Genomic DNA, 22,262 nt, shown 5'->3' on the forward strand with positions numbered 1-22,262 from the left:
CTGAGCCTTTCGGCTGCACTCGCTTCCTGGGTCCAGCTTTTCTGTGCAACACTCAGCACTAGACATTTAGAAGAAAAAGTGAAAATGGACTTTCTCACATGCTCAGTGCTTGAGTGGTGCAGGACCGCTCTGGAAGGATGTTCCAGCTCCCTCAGTCCTTCTGCCAAAGGAGGGGGCCTAGGCCCCACAGCCAGCAGCTGGCACCTTCCATCCAGCCTCTGCCCAAGATGCCAGAGTAGGGGGCCCTTTGCCTGGGACCTAATGCCCACACAGCAGGCAGGGGGCTGTGGAGCCCATGCCAGAGACCTGGTACTGTGGACTGGGAGGGCAGGCCCTGGCACTTCCTCACGTGCTCTGCAGCAGGAGCTACCATGCAGCAATCAGACTTTGCACAGAGAACCGGGTGCTTGGGGTCTACAGGGCTGCAGGTACTTCCCCTCCCGTGCTCTCTGGGCTGTGCTGTGCCGTGCCCTGCCCTGCTACCAAGGGCCCAAGCCTGGCACATTGCAGCAGACAGGGAGTTACCATGCAGCCCTCAGGCCCACAGCATCCTTGTGGAAAGCCCCAGTGGCTGCATGGGGTACATCCGCCCCTGCTGCCCCGCCTGAGACAAGGGGTTCAGGGAAGTGCTAGGGCCTCCCCTCCCAGCCCACAGCATGTAGACTATGGCAAGGGCTCCCCTATTGGACAGGGATGTGGGCATCCTCACCCATCACCTCCTGTGTGTGCGTGGTGGTGGTTCCCTGGCTGCAAGGCTGCCCGTGCTTTTGTCTCAGGCATGGCTGGGGAGGTGGTAGCTGCTGGCTCTGCTCAGAGGCACCCAAAGGGGGTCCTTGGCCCCCCTTTGTTACGCCCTCTCCCTGCCTTCCTTAGGATCAATGCTACTGCTACCTCTTCCCCACAAGACATTGTGGAGGGCAGGAAGAAGGAAAGGAGCCCTTATTGTTTCACAAGCCGAGGGGGCCCAGCCGGATAGTGACATTGTTCCCTCCCCTTTGCTGCACCTGAGTGAGTAGATCCAAACAGGTGTCAAGAGGGTCCAAGGAAGAAGTGAGTTCCTGCCAGCACTACTTTTTTTTTTTAAAAAAAGGACTCAAGCCATGCCCTTAATCATCTGACTCTAGCAGCTGGGGTTTTAAAAATTACACCAACCATTTCCAGAGGCCATTTCTTGCCCTTTTGTGTCCACCCCTTCCTGTCCAAAGGATCCTATAGCCTTATGAAGAATGTAAGAGACAGTAGTAAATTCTAGTGATGGAGAGATTGAGGGTTGTGTTTTTTGTTTTTTTTGGACCACCTTATAGAAATCGATAGGATGATTCAAAAAGCCTATAGAAAATATCATTCTTAATTAAATTCCCATAGGCCTTTAGAGTAAGTTCTACAGAAAAGTTGTTTTCAAACTTTTCCACACTGGGACACCTCCCTCCCATCTAGCCCAAGGGAAGGACAAAGTTGGTTGCAACCCCAGGTTGAGATGCCTGCTCTAAAGCTGTATTAGTTTCATTCCTGTTACATTGCGTAGGATTTTTCCATAAGGGTGTGAGTGGAGGGAACTCTCCCTCTCTTCCCAATTTTAAGGAATTCTTCAGTGGAAACAGGGTTTAAGGAGCTGGAGTTTTCCTGCTCGTGTGGAAGGGATGAGGTCCCCTGGAGCCCTTTGAGGTCTCCTGCCCTGAAAGGTGTCTTGCTTTGGTGTGTGAAGCAGCACCTTTAAGGAATAAGCCTGCCTTCCCCTTCACATGGAACTTAACGAGGCACTTACCTAACACATCCATCACCTACAGCATTCATTGTAAGGACAGACAGCTTTCCATTAACACACAGTTCCACTTTCACGCTCGCTGTGGTTATTCCTCTAATAAGGTAAGGGTGTTTAGAGAAATTGTTTTCTCTGGGAAGTGGGAAGAAACCCCAAGATATCTAGTTTATCTGGTTACAGCAGCTGTGAGATAGCATGGCCCTCACTGAAACCCCCCTCCTATCATGACCACACACATCCCAAGCAATAAAAGGGCCTTCACTGATCATAGCCTCACACACCACTGACTGTACCTGTTATGTCACATAAGGACCTTACCTCTCCCCTGCCCCCCCACCCCCCACACCTCCCTTCACAGTGAAGTTGGTAGAAACCTCTCTCTATCCATTTACCTGAGCAACTACTGCACTCAAAGCACTTGGGAAGGATCCACTTCTCTCTTTCGGCTTCCTTTCTCTCTCAGAAAAAAGGGCCAGCTGAACGGGCGGGCTGAATAAATGAAGCTGCCTCTGGGAGATGAGGCAGCAGCATGTTGCAATATATTCGCTGCAAAAATATTTCCTCTTCCTGGATTGCTCAGTTTTTCATATATATGGAAAGTGAAAGCAATAACCACCGCCACCCCAAGCTCCTGTCATCTCATGGAGATTGCTTCCTCGTCTTAAAAACTCCAGGTGCACGTAGCCAACCTGCTGTGGGAAGCACCCTAGGAGTCCCCTTCCAGGCCAGAGGTAGTTGAAGTTGAAGTGAGAAATGCCAGAGAGCTCCTTGTCAAGACTAGTCTTATTTGTATTATAGTAGCACCGGGAGCTCAGAGCCCCACTGTGGTAGGTGCTGAACAGACAGAGTGGGAGACAGACCCTGCCACCATTACAGTCTAAATAGACAAGACCAGGGCGATGGAGAGTAAATATCTGCATTTTATAAACAACTCTGTGGCACAAAGCAGTGAAGTGACTTGTCGAAGGTCACACAGCGGGTCACTTGCAAAGTGATTTAATGTAAATCTCTTGGCTCCCAATCCAGTGCTTTAACCAGAGACCATCTTTCCTCTCCAGCCATCATCCTTTTGAACAACAGGAGAAAGGCTCCCTACAAGCCAGAGACAGCCTCTTTGGCTGACAGCAGAGAAATCTCCTTCAGGGTAATTGTAGCTGCCTCCACAGTGGGGTAAACACCGGAGGAGCCGGTCAGAACAAACAAGGTCAGAACATTTGACAACAGCTTATGAGGATCTATCATCTCTCTCTATATTAAAAAGGAGAGAGATGTGTTTCCCCTTTGCCACCTGAAGGACAGATGTGATGGCATCCCCAAACGGACAGTCTGTGGAGGAGGAGCTGTCAAATTGAGGAATAATCTAGTTAGCAGAAAGCTAGTGCGTTTCATCGGCCCCTCCCACCCTCATTGGGATAGCAGAGCAGCTTGTATTCTCAAAAACATGGTTTATTTACTCCCTATAAGGAAGAATAGTTTTTGCAAGAAGCTTTACTTTCAACATTTAGGATTTCCCCAGCTGGGATTCTCCTGGCACCCTGTAAATTTTCTGCTGGGTGAACAAGTCTGGTGACTTGTTTAGTCATATGCTCAGCCAGGTGTTACTGGGATTAGAAGCCAAATTTCTTTGTGCTCCCTGCCCCTCTGCTCCCACCCTGTATCACATGGGCTCACTCATCAAGGGAACATTACTACCAGCTGGGGCCAAAGGCTGTTCTTTTAAAACAGGTGTAACTGAGTGGAAGGCTCTTACCCTGGAGGCAAACAGGCTAGTCTCTGAATCCTCCAATCTGTTGCAGACATTAGCTACAATATCTGCAGCTATGGCACAAGCAGCCCTAAAGATGCATACAGTAAGGAGCCTGGGAGCTAGTATTGCTAATGTACATGTATATTGCATGTAGCATAGAGGCCCAGAATGGAGTGGGTGCTGGTTTTACTTGCAGGGTGGGGTAGTTCAGTACAGCAGGGGTGGGGAACCTTTTTTCTGTCAAGGGCCTGATGGTGGCCCTGGCGGCGGGAGAGAATTCGGCGGCGGGGCGGTTTCACGGCAGTGGCAGGGTTCCGCGGGGAGCAGCAAGGAGCAATACAGCAAGGAGAGGGGACAGCCCATGCTGGGGTTGCAGACTGAGGAGAGGGGATAGGAATGCACGCCAGAGCTGAACAGGGGCACTTTCTGGTATGTGGCAAGCGACTGCACATCACTCACCCTAGTGGCTCCCAACCGTTTTGGCTCGAGTGCCACAGATACAATTTTTACTACCCTGAAGGACCACCAGTCTCCGCCAGCAGCCCCCCTCCCCTCCCCTGCAGCCAGAGGAAAGGAGTTCAGCAAAGAGGCTCTTCCATCCCCCTGGCTGCAGCAGGGAAACCGCATGCATCCTGTAGCCTGGTGCACGCCATCTGGGTTCCTAGGCAATGGCTCCCCTCTGCACCCTGGGGGACAGGAAATCAGTGCTCCCCTCCTCCTGGCTCCAGCAGGGACCCCAACACCTAGGGACCCAGGCAGAGCACTTTGCTCTCTGCTGGAGCCGGGGGAAGGGAGCACTGATCTCCCCTCCCTCTGGCTCCAGCAGCGATACCAGCACCTGTGGATCCAGATGGAGCACTTTGCTGTGCTCCCTGCTACAGCCAGGGGGAGAGGAGCGCTGATCTCCCTTCCCCTTGGCTGCAGTAAGGAGCCTGCACCGGTCTTTTAGCCCCATGGCAACATGCTCCGCCTGGGTCCTTAGGCAGCGGCTCCCTTCTGCAGCCAGCGGGAGGGGAGCAGTGGGCCACTTTGAAAAACCCCACGGACCACTTTTGGCCCCCGGGCCACAGTTTAGGAACCTCCGGCTCACACCATGGCATATCATGCTGCAAGAGACTGGGGATGAGCATGCACCAGTGTCATGCAAAAAGAATTTTTGATGGAGCAACAGCAGAGCCAGACTAGTGGTTTTTGCTGGGCTCCCAGAGCTTGATGTAGTTCTGTTGACATCAGTTGCCATGCCATTAAGTTAATGCAGATGGAGGCAGCTCCTTCTGATTTTATTACTCCAAAGGAAAACCAGCTGCTCCAAGGCTGTTAGCACCACACCTACTGGCTCCATGGCTCTCCACTAGGCAGAAACACTCTGCAGCAACTTGAGGAACTAGGGTCATTTCTTTTGAAAGAGGGTTCATGGCTGGCACAAGGCCCCTCTGCAAGTTGGACATTAGCTCCCCTCTCCCAGATTTATGGCCTGGTGCCAGTTCCTAGGATTCATTTGGCTCCTTTATTCCCTCCCTGCCAGGACCCTCTAGGCTATTTCATCTTTTGCCTTGCCAGCTACTCCCCTGGAGGAACTGAGAAATCAATAGGGCTCATCAAAACAGCAGACTTTTTTCTTGCATCTCAGGTCAAAAGACCTCACATACTTCAACTGGGGCACAAAGATTAAGTGACTCGCTCAAGGTCACAAGGTAAATCTGTGGCAGAGACAAGAACAGAACTCCAGTCTCCTGGCACCCAGCCCTGTGCCTTAACTATAGAATCAACCTCCCTCACTCTTTTATTCTCTCTTTTAGGGTCCATCAAGGAAACAAACAAATGGAAAGTGAAACAAATGGTAACTCCAGCAACAAAAAGAAAAAATAATGACTTTATTTTTTAGTTCAGTTGGCCACCTGAGGTGCTAAAATCTCAACACCAACAAAGCGAGTGTGCATAAAAACCAAAAAATAAAACACAACCAAACCAAAGAAAACAGGCTGGATGTTTTATACAGGTAGGGTACACACTTTCCTGTTAACACTCCACACACAACAACTCTAAAAGCCTTGAACAGTCTGAATATCAGAGTTTACTCACATCCCAAAGGGAAGGTGCCAAAGCAAATCCTTTAGATTGAACTGGACTTCACACACACATATACGTATACGCATATATATATATATATAGGGAAAGAGAGAGATTATTTAAATTACTACACTGCCATCATAGCATGGCAGTTCCCCTTCACATCAACACCTTTCATGATATCCTTGTCTGTTCCACTACATTGCCTATATAGCATTGTTTTAAGCATCTCCAGAAGCAGGAACTCTCAGAAAGTGTCTAATCTCTGTTATCAATCTGCATCAATCAAGGAAGAAATGATCTCTCCCCATGAATTATATACAGGGTGTTTCATGGTATGCTTAGAGAATTCTTTTTATTGCAGATGGTAATAGTTCCAACTCCTGAGAGCCACATTGTGGCTTTTCACATTTTTACACAGATTAAATTATGCAACACTTCTTATCCATCAGCATCCAATGTAAACAGTTAATCAAAAATTCATTTAAAAAGTTTTAACCCAAGGAAGTGGTGATGAACGTTTTAGGATCAACTGGTAAAAAAATGGAACTGACGGCTGCTCTAGATCATGCAGTCTAGACCTTTCAAATGTTCTTGATTAGGATGTATAAAAATATTAAAAAACACCCCGAGTGCAGACAATGTGCTGACTAGCTCTGCACAAGCATTGTGTTCTAATAGAGGCCTGGAAACTACAAAACTCATTTTTGACTGCCAGGGTGAATCAAGGGTCCATTGGTGTTTGAACAGCCGACACCCAAACAAATATTTACAGGAAATGCTGAGACAGAGGGAGAGAAAAACGGATTAATGTGACAGTTTGATTAATGACGGATTAATGTGACTCTATAATCCTGGCCTGATATGTTCAGCAATGGAGCTTGCAACAAGAAGAGCCACTCTCCAGCCCCACTTGGACAAATGGGGCTTTGGTTAAGTAAAAAAGACAAAACTGTATTTGGAAGTTAGAGCTGAAAGATATTCATATCCTTCCCCTTGCACAGTTTTCCCCTGGACGAATGAGCTCCAGAGCAGGCATGAGATAGGTGGGGAAGCACAGGCCCATTAGTGGCTTTGGGCCTCACTAAGTTGCCTTGACTCTCATGATTCACAAGTACACAAGGACAGGCTCCCGAGTTGCACCTCTGAAAAGGATGATCCCTCCTCTCAACCATGCACTGTGTGTCAGGCAGCCCCAAGCACAAACTTGCCTGACCTCATTTTGTCCCTCAGAGTGGGAGCATCAGTTCCCACTCTAGGGAGAGGGGAGTTGGACTCTGTCCAGTACTTCAGGGGAACCCATCCCAGGCACAGGGGAATTTAACTCCACCCAGCACACATTGCCACTCCATGAGCCAGGCTCCAGCTATTCTTCAGCTCAGCTCATAAAGTGATTAGGAAATATGAAGCCAGTGTTTCCTGTTCCCCCTAAATCCTAAAAACAAGCGACTCAAAACTACGGTAGACAGAAAGCAGCCAATCCAGCTAGATCTAAATTCTTTCCATCCAAGAGCATGTGACTCCTGTTTGTTCATAGATTACCTTTGGTGCTGGTTTGGCTTTATTTCTCTTTTTAAAGCAGGACTTTCACATCTCTCAACAGTGAATACTTCACCATCTCATTAGGGCATGGTCTCTCTGTCCAGTTTGAGAATGTGAAAGCCGCAGGCCCACTATAGCCAGTTACCATATGCTTCGGGAGCCCCCTGTGAAGGAGCTCCAGATCACGCTGGGTAGGAGCCACCATTGTTAGCTCTCTTGCTATTCTACCGCTGAGATTTCCGACACTCACAAAGGGAGGTGGAGGGAAAGACTCAGAGTAATTATTGAATGGGTGGTTCATGAATGTTTAAACCTTTTTAGTGATTGGGGGAACATCTCGGAGACCTGTAGCAGAAGGAGCCAGTTCTCAAAGATGGGGATTATTTAAAATAATTTGAGAAGACTGGTCAAAGGAATCAGGGCACAATGCATCAGGCATGCATATAAAGGACTACTTAACCACAGCAACTTTTCTCATACCAATACAGTCATGAACAAGCAACAGAATTACTCAAGGAAAAGGATTTCAGGGGTTTTTCCTTAGTGAAAGAGTACAGCTATATTTATTTCTGCAATGCTGTAGTTTAGACTCTGGATGGGGTAAGAGGAAGCATTTGTGACAGACACAGGAGCTAAGCATGCTGCCTTCAAGGTCTATTTTTAATGCTCGCTTTCAGACAATGGAAATTAAAAGCGGTGACGCTCTTTGTATGCTACGACCCACAGCAGGCAGGGCTGCACACTGGATGCTGGGCTCCCAACAGAGATCACGTACCTGATGTGCAACTCTGAAACCACGTTGCCTCAGGTGGGAGCTGCTCTTGGAAGACTACGGTATAATATGAAAGATCCTAAATTCAGTAGAAAGAAGAGTAAATGAATAAAAACAATTGTTCAATATATTAAGGAGAATTGAAAAACCATTCATTACCAAACAGGGAAGCAACACCTCGAGACCAGGATGAATTAACGTAGGGCTGACGAGAGCAGCAGTGCCATTGGAAAGTAAAGGAAAACTTCGAAGTGGCAAGGAAAGTCTTACAAAGATACATATTTTTCATTTTTTACACTCTAGAACTTCCCAATTCTGAAACTTGCCATCTTTGACACTTGCTAATAGTGAAACTCACGCAGCCCTACTCTGAGTCATCAAGAGATCCCAGCTTAGACTCAGCATTGACGTGGCAGGTTGCTACTGAGAATGATACCCCTCACGTGTTGGAGAAACTAAACAAGTGACAGGGATTCTAGCAGCTGGTTTGAAAAATTCGGTAATAGCTATTTAGCTAAGTGCCTAATGCTACAAACACGTATCAGGGATCGTACTTACTACCATGTGGAATCCCGCTGAAGGGACTCCTCACAGTGGTCAGTGTTACGCCCAGTAGTAAGTGTTTGCAGGATCAGTCCGCTCAGAAGCTCAGAAGGTGCCTCCCAGCTCAGGTAGATGCACACACTAGCTCTGCCTGAACTAGCATGCTAAAAATAGCAGCATGGCTGTTGCGGCAATGGTAGCAGCAGGGGCTAGCCACCGGGCTCAGACAGGCTTGTCCTTGGGTGGCTAGCCTGTGCTGTAAGGTCCACACTGCTATTTTGAGTACGCTAGCTCAAGCAGAGCTAGTCCGTCTGTCTGTCTGTCTACTCAGGCCGGGAGGCTTGTTCCCACCTGCAGCGGAGACATACCCCAAGGGATTATAACTAGTCAATGCACTTTGTTTTTCAAATCTCAAATCAGCCCCTCCCCCTCTTCCAGCGCCTAAAATCCATTTTCCATTTGAAACGCTAGTTTCTTTCAAAGAGCAGCTTCAGGTCACCTATCACAGTGGCAGCAGCTGAGGGCTGAAGCCAGGACACAACCCTGGTAGCTTTTACCGTTATTGGTGAATTACGTAAAAAGGAATCCATGTTAAAAGCTATTCTCAGTCCCAGGAGATGGGATTTTTGTTTGGAGATTGGTTTAAAAATTATTTGTATTGGTTGGAGACTCTCCCTCACCCCCATTTTATTCGTTTCTCTCTCCAGCAAGGGTTAGGGCTTCACATTTGGTTGAACCTGTCCCTCTAGCCCAGGGCACATCTGGGCAATGTCAAGCCTGGGACTCCTTCCTCCACAATGACTGAGTACCCTGCTTCCTGCACATACCCAGTCTCAGCCTGTGTAGAAATAGAAATGGAGCTTAGGTTCCAGTCTTAGCTTTCGTTCCACTGCACAGCTTGCTGAGCCTGCCCATAGTATGGTTGGTACCATCTATGGTGGCATAATAGATACACGTTTCATAATAGATGCACAGTTCTCTGAGGCTGAAGGCCTTTTGCCTCATTCACATTCAAGGCAGCACATATCACTGAGCGCACATTGCCACAGCTGTGGTGTTCTCCCCGCTACTAGCTCAAACAGTTAGAACATCTTGAAGATATGGGCCCAGATGGTTTCATGTTACGAGAGTCTACATTTTTCATTTTAAAAAATAAATATTTTTAATTAAAAACTAGTTCTTATATGATCGATTTTCTTAAAAATTAACTGAACAAAAATACAAATTGTGCCTTTTACTGGTTTTTATGATGTAAAAAAGGCCTTCATTTTGATTTTTAATCATTTTTCTTTTTACATGTGCACTAGATCCTCACTTTCTCCTTTGAGGCCAGTGAGACCTGAAGGGTTGCAGAGTTTAAAAACAAGAATCTCCCTCTCCCCCATTTTAGCTGGGGGCAGGGTGGGCTATTACTCAGATTAGAGCCCTATGTGACATCACTGTTCAAGTCCCACAGCACAAAGAGAAAAGTGGGAACCTGATATTTCTTCTATAAAAAGCAAGCAACAATTTTAAAAACATTAGGCTAGGAGGCTCTTTTATACAGCATAAATGAGGGCAGGGTATCTTTTTCCCTTTTTTTTTTTTTTTTTTTAAATTTGCAGTGCATGTTTAACGATCTCCTGTTCGAAATCAGCTGTGTTCCATAGACAGTGTGTGCTATTAAAATGGGTCTAGGCTGATTTTATTCAAAACAATTTGCAAGATCCACCATATTTCCAGCCTAGATTTTTTTTTTTTTAAACACCTCCACAGGAGTCACTATTTTTGAGGTGCAAACCCACAGAAACACAGTGTGTAAAACTCCCCCTGCTGGTTCTGCCTCTGCAGCTAACCCCTTCACCACACAGGCACGTGAAGGGAGCTGCTGTATGTGCAGACATTCCATTGGAATGCCAGCACTTCACAGGAGTTTTGCTCTGGGTACCTAGCATGCCAAGCAGCACTTGTTAACATGCACACTATTAAGTGACACAGTGGCTGGCTCTCTGCGTTGCTTTGCTAGACCGTAGGTTTAACTTGTGGTCACATACTCCCTGGGCTGGAAAGAGCAGGAAGTACTGGAGGCAGCTTGCTCAGCCCCTGCTAGCTTGGGTCGGAGAAAGTATGTTCCACAGCCAATTAAACAACACTGCAGATTGTCTCCAGAGTGTCCCATCCATTCCTCTTCTGCTGGAAGTACAGTGGACATGGCATAGCTCTCTAACAGCGCGGTGTGAAGTCAAGAAAACAGATATGCGGCTCTTCCAACTTCCCACAGGAACCCAGAGGACTCCGCTGAGGAGAGCAAATGGCCAAAAAGCAAGGATCCATGTCCTTTATAAACATAGGAAGAGAGTAACTCAAGGACTCCCTCCCCCCCCCAAGCAGGAGCAGGGAGAGTCCCTTTCAGATACTGCAGAAGATTAAATGAGAAGGACCCCACTGGCTGTATATCTGCTCCACCAACAGCCTGTCCTCCAGGCTATTGCATCAACAATCTCAGCAGTGGATTTGTTTGGGAGCGGGACTCTTGCTCTCAGATACAGGGGGAAGCAAGCTTCATGATCTTCTTTGACTGTTAACATTAAACCCAAGGGAAACACACACTAACAATGGATTACTTCAAGGATGTGACACAAACCAAAGTCGGCTAGGAAATTCGAAGTTAAGGGTGATGTCTGGCATCATGTCCTGTGCCCAGTGGGATGGGCACAGGGTGTAGTGTGCTTTTGGAGTTTGCCAAAGGGTAACAGACTGAAGAGTCCTTCCCAGCACGGTATTCCTTCCCATAGCCGATTGCTCAGTGTATGTCCTGCCCACTACTATAAGTTGGAGTACAACAGGCACCCTCCTGGATCTCTGGGAGCTGAGCAGAAAGGATTGTACTGAATTTGCCTAGCTGGAAGTCACTCTAGGCGGCTCTTACAGTGGCAGGGTTCAGCCTCTAATTGGAAGGGAGAGATTGGTGGAGGGATAATTTTTAGGTCACAGTTTTGGTTTTCTTGTTACAAACTATTAATGGTATTTAAATAAATTACAGGTGTGTTAGTCCGGAGAGCAGAGAGAGGGAACTGGGGACACAGAGGAAAAAACTGCTGTGAACACTACTGGAGTCTCAGAACCCCATGGATGTGCAGGAGTTCACCACAAAAGGACTTGGTTAGGGCAGGATGCATACTTGGGTCCATGAAGGCTGCCCCGTATGCGAAGCAGGGACCAATCTGTGGTAGCGTCTTGCTCTCCTGGAGTTAAACCCCTCCGCCCCGATCCAAGAAGTGTAACAGTAACATTATTAACAATACTAATAAATAGCCACAGGTAACAAGAGTCCTGTACTTCAGAAGCAGAGGTTGTGGGATGCAGCAGGCACACACCCATCACTCACTTATCCATTTGTTTCTTAAAAGGTACAAAAATGAATCTTTCAAGTATTAAAAAAAATAAGTTAATTGACATAAAAGGTTCAAAGTGACTGAGGGCCCAGGCAGGTCTTAAGCTTCATTTCTGATGTGCAAAAATGAAATAGAGGAAAACACACAAACACTGAAGAGTCTCAACAATGTTTCACCCAGAGATGGCTCCCTCTCTGGGTTTAAAAGCCAGGGAATGCCGTTTGACGACCCTCCCCCCCAACACTTACTATTGTCCCACAAAGTCAGTATTTTCCAGTGTCAAAATGGTCGCAACAAAAAACAAAACAGAGAAATCCATTAGTCTTTGAACGGTGGCCATGAAGACACAAGCCCAGCAGTAGCTCTCTGTCCAGTGTGTAGCACAGTGGGAGAGAATTCCCCATTCTCTCTCTACTCTTCTTCTCATAACCATAACTCTGGAGAATACGACAGAGAGAGAGGCAGAGTGTCCTCTGAGGCCCTTGTCTCTGCAAAAGCTGTGATGGGCAGAAGAGATTTCAATCAAACACACCACCAATGTTTTCTCTCTCCAATGTTCCTTCACATCCATGTGTAATGCTCACTTCAGGGTTGTTTCTTTGGTGGGGAGGAAGAATAAAACAAAGAAGGTGCTGCTCTGGACTTTGGGAGCTCTCCTGTAGTTGGTTAGCTCCTCCAAGAACTGCTACAGGCTGCTGTAGATTTCAGGAGAGAGTAGCCATTTCTCTCCCTTTTATTAAAAAAATGCTAGTAGTGAAAACGGGAGAGAGATCAGACTGCAGTAAATCCAGTTTGATTAAGGGTTTTCCCCCATTAAAAGGTAATAAACCAATCCTGCACATAAAGTTTACTCTTTTCTCTCATATCGCAAAATCCTTACGGCCCCTTGTATAGGACCCCAAGGAGACTGCGCAAGCTCAGCCTTCAGCTTGGTTTGCAGACGTTGTGCAGGAACCCAAGCCTCTAGAACCAAACGCACTTATCAAAAGGCTTCTGGGTGCTTCAAACCGAATGCCTGCACGCTGGAGAACCTTTACAAGGTTTCCCCCTCAAGGTCTCCCAATCCAGGTAGTTCTGGCAAACTCAGTGTGGGCCAACTGGATAGCGCAGACCAGCAGACGTGAATATGTTAGCTCAGGACCAGTTCAAGCTAGAGCCTTTGGACAGCATAACAGCTTCCAGGTCCTTGTCCTCCTCTTTTTCTCGAAGCCGCTGCTCCTCAAGGAGGGCTACCAGAGAGTCTCTCTGCTCCACCACTTCTAGCATCTCATTCAGGATCCTCTTCTCTTCTGATAGCTCCTCATCTGTTTTCAGGTGATCTGGAGAAAAAGTCAAACATATCAAGTGATCCAGGACTGGAAACAGATACATGAACACACTCCACCGATAGGTGTTCCTCTTCACCCTTACCTTCCACTGCCATCCTTTCCCGGAGTTCCTGCTGCAACCGGCTCTGCCTGTCTTCCAGCTCCAGTTCTCGAGCACTGAAAGGAGAAACAAAGCAAGAGGTGGACCAGCAGTGTGGTCTGTGTTGGCTGGGAGCCATCACACAGATTGCCACTTCAGAAAATTAAAATATTCTGGAATTTACTCTCCTCCAACCCTACTTCATTTATCTTCCCAACCCTTCCCCACCCCCTGCACTTCAGCACTGTTGTGACTCCTTTTGGAAAAATACTGGAGATGTGTAGCCATTTCTTTCCTGATTAAAATATAATCTTAATGCTTCCACATCACCAGTCTTCAGCTGGAGTGGGCAGATGGAGAAAGACAAGAAGATTGTGAGGAGAGATTCGCTTTTTCACATGGCTGGGAAGCAACCAGCCCAGATGCTTTCTTACACAGATCTTATTCACAGTGCTACCAGCTGACCCTAAAACCCAAGACAGAGACAGCATGACGGAGTAGATGCATCTGCAGTTGTTGCTCAAGCCACTATTTACCTCCATGCAAGTCTCCCTCCTGCTACATCCCACTCTGAAGGAAAAGTTACTTACCAAGTAATGGATGTCTGAGGGCATTGCCTCCTCAGATTTCAATCTGAGCAGCATTTTGGGGCTTTTCTGGTAATAGCATCCCAGAGAGCACTGCGCTTCTGAAACACCAAAGTCAAGTCTTGCCTGCTCAGAAACTTGTTTCAGTGGTATGCAGTGCATTTGGGGGCATAAACACTGAGGAAGCCCCTGGTGCTCCTAAGCTGGAAATGAGCTATAGCATCCGGGCCCAGCTGGAAGGCTATAGGGCTCCATTAGAGACAGAGAAGTGAGGACTACAGACCTATTTAAAGAAGGGGTAGGAATGCAGACAGCTTGGCAGCATTCGAAAGATGACTTTGCACCACATATTACTGGCTTCTTGCCATAGGCCCACCAGTATTATTTGTGAGTAATTGCATCTTTGAAGCTGTGCTGCCCCATACAGAAAGCCCTCTGTTCACTCACAATATCATCAGCTCAGACTCGTAGCGCACCAAAGCATTCTTCTCCTGCACCAGTTTGAACCACTCCTGCATCAGCTTTGGATCATCCTTCTTCCCCATACCTGCCAAGAGAGAAGCCTTGTAAGGTTTCAGGATGATGCCCTGCCATCCCCATGAGCCCAACAGCCAGGAACAAAATGGGGGCAAAATGTGCAAAGAAAGCCGAGCAAGATGCTGCCAGAGCACTCCCAAGCCGGGTCCGTTTAGTTTGCCTACCGCACACAGAAAGAGGAGGGCACAGAATTGTAGATGTCACCACCTAAAGGATCCTCTCCTCCTTGGATCCACACCTTCTGAATCCTTTTTTGCCATTGCTCCTCCCACCTCTTCTCATTATGGTAAACCTATAATTTAGTGGCTCATGTCTATTTAGCCTTCCTCGTGTGAACTTGAACGTTAACAACTTTTTTGCACCTCTCCATGTTACCCCCTTGAATGTATGCTGACGGGAACCCCTTCCCTTCCTCTCCCCCCGCCAAACAAACAAACTCTGTACTCCTTGTGTTATACCCTCCCGTCCTTCAGTCACATCAGTTGAATCAGTTATTTTACTAGTTAAGAGTAGCTCCTTGTCTACTTCTATTGAAACCCTTCCTTTTCACTGGCTCATCTGTTGAAGAATCTTCCTTTCTTGTGGTTCCTTCCTGGTATGTCTCCACTCTCTTTGGCAAGTCTTCTGCTTAGCACGCACACAATCTATTAACAACAGTTCACTGCATCTTACAAGTACATTATTCCTACAGAATTGCTCATCAGCATTAGAATGACACATACAGAAACCCATGCTACACTTGTCAATATAAAAGGGAGAGAGCGAGAACCCACTTCAGAGCTCACTTTTTAAAATTTCATTTTATTTTATTTTAAAAGAAACAACCCTGCCCTCATCTCATAATCCACTGACCAGGCTCCAATGGTGTCAAATTTAGCACAGATAAAATTGCTACACTATGTTCCCTAGAACTTTCTGCAGTGATTTGAAATATTCCTCAGATCCAATAATATACCATAGAGTAGAAGCTCTTCCAAGGTAACTTCTATTTGGGGCCCCTTGATCCTGCAATGAGCTACATGCAGGGGGACTCCTCTGTCTGCAGGAAGTCCCCCTGAAGTCCCTGGGGAGCTGCCTGCTTACATGGAGGTTGTTGAAGGAGAGAGCCTTCAAACTGAGCTCAAAGGTGCAGAGATTTGAGCACATCATCTGTTGACTGCTTATTCTGCAGGCCTCTACCAGCTGCATGACTGAAAGTCACCTTCTCTCACTCTACACAGACTAACAAGGTTTCCTAGATTAATTAATATCTCTGCCTAGTTGTTGTGGGACCTCCTCGTCAACCTCCTCCTAGCCCTGGCTAAAATGGCCATCTACAAGACAAGGGAGAGGAGATTGGCTGGGGGGGTGCTCTGCGATTGTGCAGTCTACTTCTGTTCCTCCGTCCGTTCACGCATCCGGGCAGAGTTCCTCTGGGCAGCGTCCGTTAGCTCCCTTGACACCTTCCGGGAGCAGTAGGCGCTGTCCGAGGTTCTCCGCTTGGTGTCCCTTTCTGATTTCCTTCATTTAAACCTGGTACCCCCACGGCCCGCTCCTTTTTTCATTAGTTGTCCCATGCATTTAGTTGTGTCCTGGGTCCAGTGACTCCTCCCCTTAAGGGGGAGGGGCCTTTAGCGGTGGGCGGGCACACACCCACCCACTTCCCAAGTTACAAATAGTATACATTATGGACATTCAGCATCTATATTAAAAGCAGCTTCTCTTATTTTTAAGCAGTCTTATAGATGCCAGAAATGACCAAACGGGCTTCTATTTAAATACCAGCCACTGAGAAAGTTGGAAATATATGCCACTCCAACGGCCTCTGAATTCATATCTGTGCCCTGCCTCCATCCTGAGCTTCAACCAACCCTGGCTCTGAGGTCAAATGGGAGACCCAGTGCCACCTGCTATGCAGCAGGCAGCTGCTGCCTAGCTTAGAATACCTGCTACTGAAATACAGGAATAGTAAATGCTTAGGGGATACAGCCTCCCACCCATAACAGATTCTGGCTCTCTGGATTTTATACCAGTCTGTTGCTCAGTTCCAAGCATTCCTTTCTGAGCATCTCTGCACAATGTGCCCAGGTGGCCATGGGACGGGCAAGCTTAGACATGCAGATGTCCAGTGCAGTGGAGCCATGAAAGCACTGGGAATCTCCCCACCCTTTCCAGTGCCAGAATGTTAAAAAAATGCCTCTAAGAAACAGCCAAATATGCCTTGCTACTAACCCATGAAGTTGATTTTATTTATTTATTTACTTATTTTTAACAGCCAATGAGCAGAAGGATGTGGGAGGGGTGGGGAGGGAGAGTGGACCATCGATGTGAGAGCACCATGGAAAGCAGAGTAAGTGGTTAGCAAAGTTACACTGTGATCATATTCCACCCCCTTCCCCCATGCCTTGGCAATGGAAACTCTACTATGGCAAACTCCATCTGGGACAAATTCAAGAATGCACTCAGCAAGACATGGATCATGGAAGACCAGTCTGGTTTAGGTTGGTTTGTTTTTTAAAGTTCAGGGATGTTTTGCAAACGAGTCTTTATAAGGACACAGTATTCCTTTAATCCATCCATACAAATTAAATAGTCATTTAAGGAAGGAGATTCTCTTCCCTCATCCCCCACCCTATCTCCCAGACACCTTTGACGAAGAACAGAGAAATCAAATACACCAAATGAAACCAGGAACTTTAGAGAATGACACTACTGCGGCTGCCACTGAAAATCAATGCCCCAGTGACCTTGAGACTACCCCTTCCCCAACTCAAAACAGAAAAAGGGATACTGTACCTTAAAAAATTGCATGTACTCATACAAGCTTGTTACAGAGGTTGCTACTGAGACTGAGGGAAGGAGACAGGAAGGGGTTGGAGGCTGGATATAAAGATATTTTTTGTCACTAGCCAACTAGTGCTGCTATGAAAATCTAGCTGGGGTGGAGGAGGAGAGAGGTTGCATGAGGTTACATTACCTTCATGGGCACAGCAAGGGCAGAAGGAGAGAGGTCTACGACGTGGTGTCCCGGCATTGGGCTCAACTTCAATAGGACCAAATGAGGAAGAGGGGGGAGAGGAGGAGGAGAGGAAGAGAGGCAAAGGGGTGAAATAAAAGACAAGCAGAGGACAAAAAGCGTAAGAGTGAGAAAGAAAGGAAACAACAAGAAGAAAAGAAAAATTACAAGAAATGGAGAAGCAGAAACAAGGGAAACAGTCTACAGATGAATAAGGTCCCTCATCAGCACAGATAACAGACAGGAGCAGACTGAGGCAGTGGGAGAAGCGGTTACTGAGCTGTACAATTCCTGGGAGGAAGATTACTGTTGAGTTTTTCCTGGTCACTGTGACTTTTCAGTTGCAGAGTCTTCACTCGAACATCATGTGACAGTAGGTGAAGATAGGTGAATAATTATCTTCTGCTGATAAATGTCAGCATTTAAAGTGAGGTTTAAAAAGTCTCAGTTGCCTGTATAAGGCACCGCCTCTAAATAGCCAACCTCACAGCCATGCTCTTTTTTTCCTGTCAGGGAAAACGATGCTGAGAGTTCCTTTTTTATGGAACCGAGCTCCCCCAGATGGGGAACGTCACAGTGAGAATCTGATTAATGTGGAACTTGGGACATAGAAACCTGCCTGTTAGGATCCTGAGAGTCAAACATAGAAAGTACACATGTTCTCAATAGGATTAAAGGTGTTTAGAATGGGGAACAATGTTTAACGGGCAAAAATCACGTGCGTCACTCCATGTGGGGGAAAGATCAGCCAATAAGCTTTGCAGCTTTAAGTTAAACTTAAAGAGCCCCATCAACATTCTAAATTCTGGCTTACAAAGTGAGGGGGAATCAGAGGTCTCCTGAAGGCCTGTAGCAGTAAACTCTGCATTGGCAAGGGCAGTGTAAATGCCCCCGTAAAGTCTTTTCCATCTGTTCTGCCATGACACTATGAAGGACAGGTATATATTACCCTTGCAAGGACTCAGCTGTTTTAACACCGAGAGTTTGCTTTTCAGCAGCACTCAACATTAGAGAGACGAGGACTAGGCAGAGTATGAAAGTCTGCTGCATCAGCTCTGGCTTGCCAAGTCCACGGATAAGAAATGCAAGCATTCTCAATCAAAAGCCTTTCAATGTGCTCCCAGAGAACAAACACTGACACTGCTAGGAGCTGGATGGTCATCCCAGGTGCCAACATGAAACTGAAGCCACTTTTAAAGAAACAGCATGTCCACCAATAATTATTAACATTTCTAACAGTGTCTCAGGTGAACACATGCATCAAGAAGGTGAAGTCCCTGAATATCAAAGCTGGAGGTTTAAGACACCCGCTACTCTGAATATACAACTGTAGTTAAAAAGGAAGGAATGCCTGTGTCAGGGAAAGGCAATAACTCAACAGCAATAATATGACAAAGAGAATTCATAACCCAGATTATTCAGAATAACTCAGCTTATAGGATAATGAGGCAGCTCTCACTCTAGAGACCTACTGTATTGGTGAACAGGGAGAGGTGTTAGAAGGGACCATCACAGAACTAGAGCAGCACACACAGGACACACTGGAGTGAGGGGAGAGAGCACATCAGCTTGCAAAATCCCGTGACTGAGCAGCATCGCTCTCTCTGACAGGAGAGTAGGAAGGGATAACATTGGAAGAGGTTCCACAATCGTTCCTATGATAGTCACAGAGAGAACCTCATGTCACTTCCATTGAAAAACCCTTTTTTCAGTTCATTTAGAACTTTCAAAAAAAATTCCATTTAGACTGAAATTTCTTATACTTGGTCTCAGTCCAGAAGTGTATTTTTTTGGGAGAAACAAAGTTTTCAAGCTTTTAAGATACTTTGCTGATTTTTTTGTTTTGTTTTTTGGGTGGCCTGATATTTAAACAAAGCTGGGATTGAGTTATTTCAAACTTGGTGGGTATATAGACCTGGCTAAGGAATTCCTGATTTGCCTTGTTAGTAGAAAATTTAGCATGGAAATAAAACTCTGGAAATGTATGTGAAAGGTAGTGTACTAGCATACACCATCTGAACATCCCACGTCTTCATTAAAACCCCACTTCTCCTGTGAGGAACATGATATATCAATATATCATCATCACCACCTCCATCTTTCACCATAAAAACATTCTAAGTTATCACACCAGTGTCTTCTTGGCTAATCTTTGTCTTTTAAACTGTGAGCTCCTTGGCCAGCAAGACTTTTTTGAGTCTAAGAACACCGAGCTCCGGGTCAAATAAGAACCGTCAAAAACATGCACCAAACTTTGCTGCTCAGAGTTGCAGATATTGGAAAGATCAGTGTCACATACATTTGAATATACAATCATTCTAAGAACCACAAGTAGTTCTAGAAATAGCAGCTGAAGACTGCACAGGCTCTTATTTTTCTTTGAAGGTCTCATACAAGAACTGAGCAGACCTAACCCGTTATGTGATCGGACTAGTAGTCCATGGAAGCCTGGTTGTAGGCTAGTAAATGTAGTTATCAGCACCAAGGAGTGAGGTACTAGGAATAGGTATAAACCCTGATCTCCTGCATAATGCTTCAGAACATATTCCCCAGGGAAGACTATATTGATGCTGCTATTTTGTAACTACAGCATGGAAGCTCTTCCGGCAGTTCTGGTTGAACTTCTTTTGTTCCTAATGTTTGTTTCTAATTTGCTAACAATCAAGTTATGGAGGATTTGGGTTCCCATAACAAACATAACCAAAGATGACTGGTACCTGTCAATGCTGCGGGGGCACGTGACAAGCCACATGTTGCCTTTGGGAGGAACCTTCCAGCCCCCCCTCCCTGGGCCAGGGCAGCCAATCCTGCCAGCTCCAGGGGTGGGCCACAGGAGCAGGGAGCATGTGCCTCTGGGCCGGCCCCAGTGAGGGGAAAGCTCACAACAACACAGTCTCTCCCCAGAGCTCCCGCACCCCCGTGGACACATCAGCAGGGGGAGCGTCATGGGCAAGGCCCCTAATTTGGGCTAAACAGAGGGAACTCGTTCCCGGCACCTACCCCAGAGACCCCTCCACCTTGCACCCGAGGATGTTGTGCTCTCCCCACCAAAGTTTCCTCCTGGGGGAGGTGGTCTGCCCTTCTCCTGGTGCGCCTCCCCACCCTCAGCATGTTTCTGGCTCGCTTGGCCCCTCCCCTTGGCAGCTGGGCCTAGGTGGGCAGTGGAGGAGGTGGAACCCGGAGCTGCTGCTTCTGCTAGGTGAAGGTGGCTGCTCTGGGTGGCCGCTTCCTCTGTGCAGTGCTGTGTCTGTCTGTGAGAGAAGCTGGCTGGAGAGGCAGTGATGGCCCCTCCACTCCCTGCTTAGGCCCGGCTGATGGGGACAGGGGCCTAATTACTTCCTCCACTTTCTGAAACAAAATACAATACATTCCCAAAACATTCCAAGAACGTATTAGTATTATTTTTCCAACAGATGACTAGATAGTTAAAGTCCCCCATTACTAGCAGGTTTTGGGTTTTGGATATTTCTGTTATTTATTCTAGAAATCCCTCAGCCATCTCCTTCCTGATTTGGTGATCTACAATAGATCACAACCCTGACATGTTATTTTTATATATATGTGTGTGTGTATATATATATATATATATATATATATTCATTCTGGAGCTTTTAATATGTTCTAAAAAACATCAACATGGCAGTGTTGTGAAAACACAGGTGTTCAGCTGCCTAGTAGAGCATTGGTGAAAGTGTTTGTTTAGTGCACACAAATCCCAGTGGTTGTATGGGCACGCACCACTCCTGCCATGAAAGATAATGTGTGCAGTTTTCACTGCACTAAGATTTGTGCACACACCTTTATAAAAACTCTTCCTCCTCTTCTCTCAGGACCTGTTCCACTGTTAGAGCCAGTTGTATTCCCTGCCTCACTCCTTTATATAAACACCCTTTCCCTCTGCCAACTCAGGCTCTGGCTTGGTCTTTCTCCTAGATCTCTCCCTACATCCCACATGCCAGACCCCACCATGTCTTCCACTGCTCCTTTACCCACTTACAGTCTAACTTCACTGCTTTTCCCAATTCCTGTCTCGTGCCAGAACCACCAATGTCTCAGCCTTGCAGCTTTTTGCAGTAACCATCTCATAACAGATTATTTTTCCCTATGACCTTCCCTATTCCTCCTTACCACCAGAAACACCTACATGCCAGGCCGCAACGTGCATCTCTAGTGTCCAAATTCTTTGTCAAAAGCACTCGCGATCTAATCCCACTGCCTCCGCACCACAATCCTCTTCTTTCTAGTCTCTCTACTTTTCCATGTGCTACTTTCTTCAACCAGAAGCACCTCTTCTTCTCATTGAGTCCCCTGGCTGTATTGCTTATAATGCTTCTTTTTCCTCTGTTCCCAGTCATAATGAATTACTTGGAAAAGGCTCCACACTTCTTGTTTATAAATTAAAAATAAAGATATTGCCACTGTATTACACAGCTACAGGATTTTAGGCAAAGCTACAGAGTACTGCGGTGTACTGACTGTCCTGTATTGCATTGAGCAGCATAGCATATTGTACTGCAGTGAAATATTACTGCAACATTTATAAAGCACCCATCATCATGATATTGTATTGCACATATCGCTGTATGATACTGTTCTGTATTATTGTACTATACAATCCCAAACAGCACATTTTACTGCAATGTAGACCACTCTACTACCCCATCCTATGCTGTACAGTACAACATCACCACTCTCCTCCTATCTGTTTGGACTCCACATTTTTAGCGATTCCTGCAGTGGTGTGAGTGCTTGCGCATAGATTTCACCATGTTATCCTTAAACAAGTTCAATCTATACTATTTCATGGAGAGAGGGAACAGATTTTCACAGATGATCATAGACCGCAAATGCATTCCCATGTCATACATATTCACTAGCCTTCTGGTGGATCCCTTTAAGAAAAGCCCTATCGCTGTAAGAAGACAA

General features: G+C 46.5%; 1 protein-coding gene and 1 long non-coding RNA gene across 12 annotated transcripts in view; one reads left to right on the forward strand and one right to left on the reverse strand.

Moving 5' to 3' along the window:
• The first annotated feature begins 3,524 nt into the window (after positions 1–3,524).
• Positions 3,525–5,686, forward strand: LOC137145499 (uncharacterized). The gene is made up of 3 exons (XR_010917671.1): positions 3,525–3,612; positions 5,140–5,203; positions 5,309–5,686. It is a non-coding gene; the product is annotated as an uncharacterized lncRNA (long non-coding RNA).
• Positions 5,361–22,262, reverse strand: part of MICAL3 (microtubule associated monooxygenase, calponin and LIM domain containing 3) — a 252,360-nt gene continuing 235,458 nt past the window's right edge. For all 11 annotated transcript variants that reach the window (XM_067536313.1, XM_067536323.1, XM_067536319.1 and 8 more), the window contains 3 exons: positions 14,252–14,351; positions 13,221–13,294; positions 5,361–13,129 (listed from right to left, as the gene is read on the reverse strand). In XM_067536313.1, the coding sequence (XP_067392414.1) occupies positions 12,945–13,129; positions 13,221–13,294; positions 14,252–14,351 (359 nt within the window). In that variant the 3' untranslated portion in view covers positions 5,361–12,944. The remainder of the gene's footprint in view (positions 13,130–13,220; positions 13,295–14,251; positions 14,352–22,262) is intronic.

This window comes from Emydura macquarii, unplaced genomic scaffold, assembly GCF_026122565.2.
Source record: "Emydura macquarii macquarii isolate MOO-44397 ecotype Brisbane River unplaced genomic scaffold, CSIRO-AGI_Emac_v2 contig_3530, whole genome shotgun sequence".
NCBI classification, from domain to species: domain Eukaryota; kingdom Metazoa; phylum Chordata; order Testudines; family Chelidae; genus Emydura; species Emydura macquarii.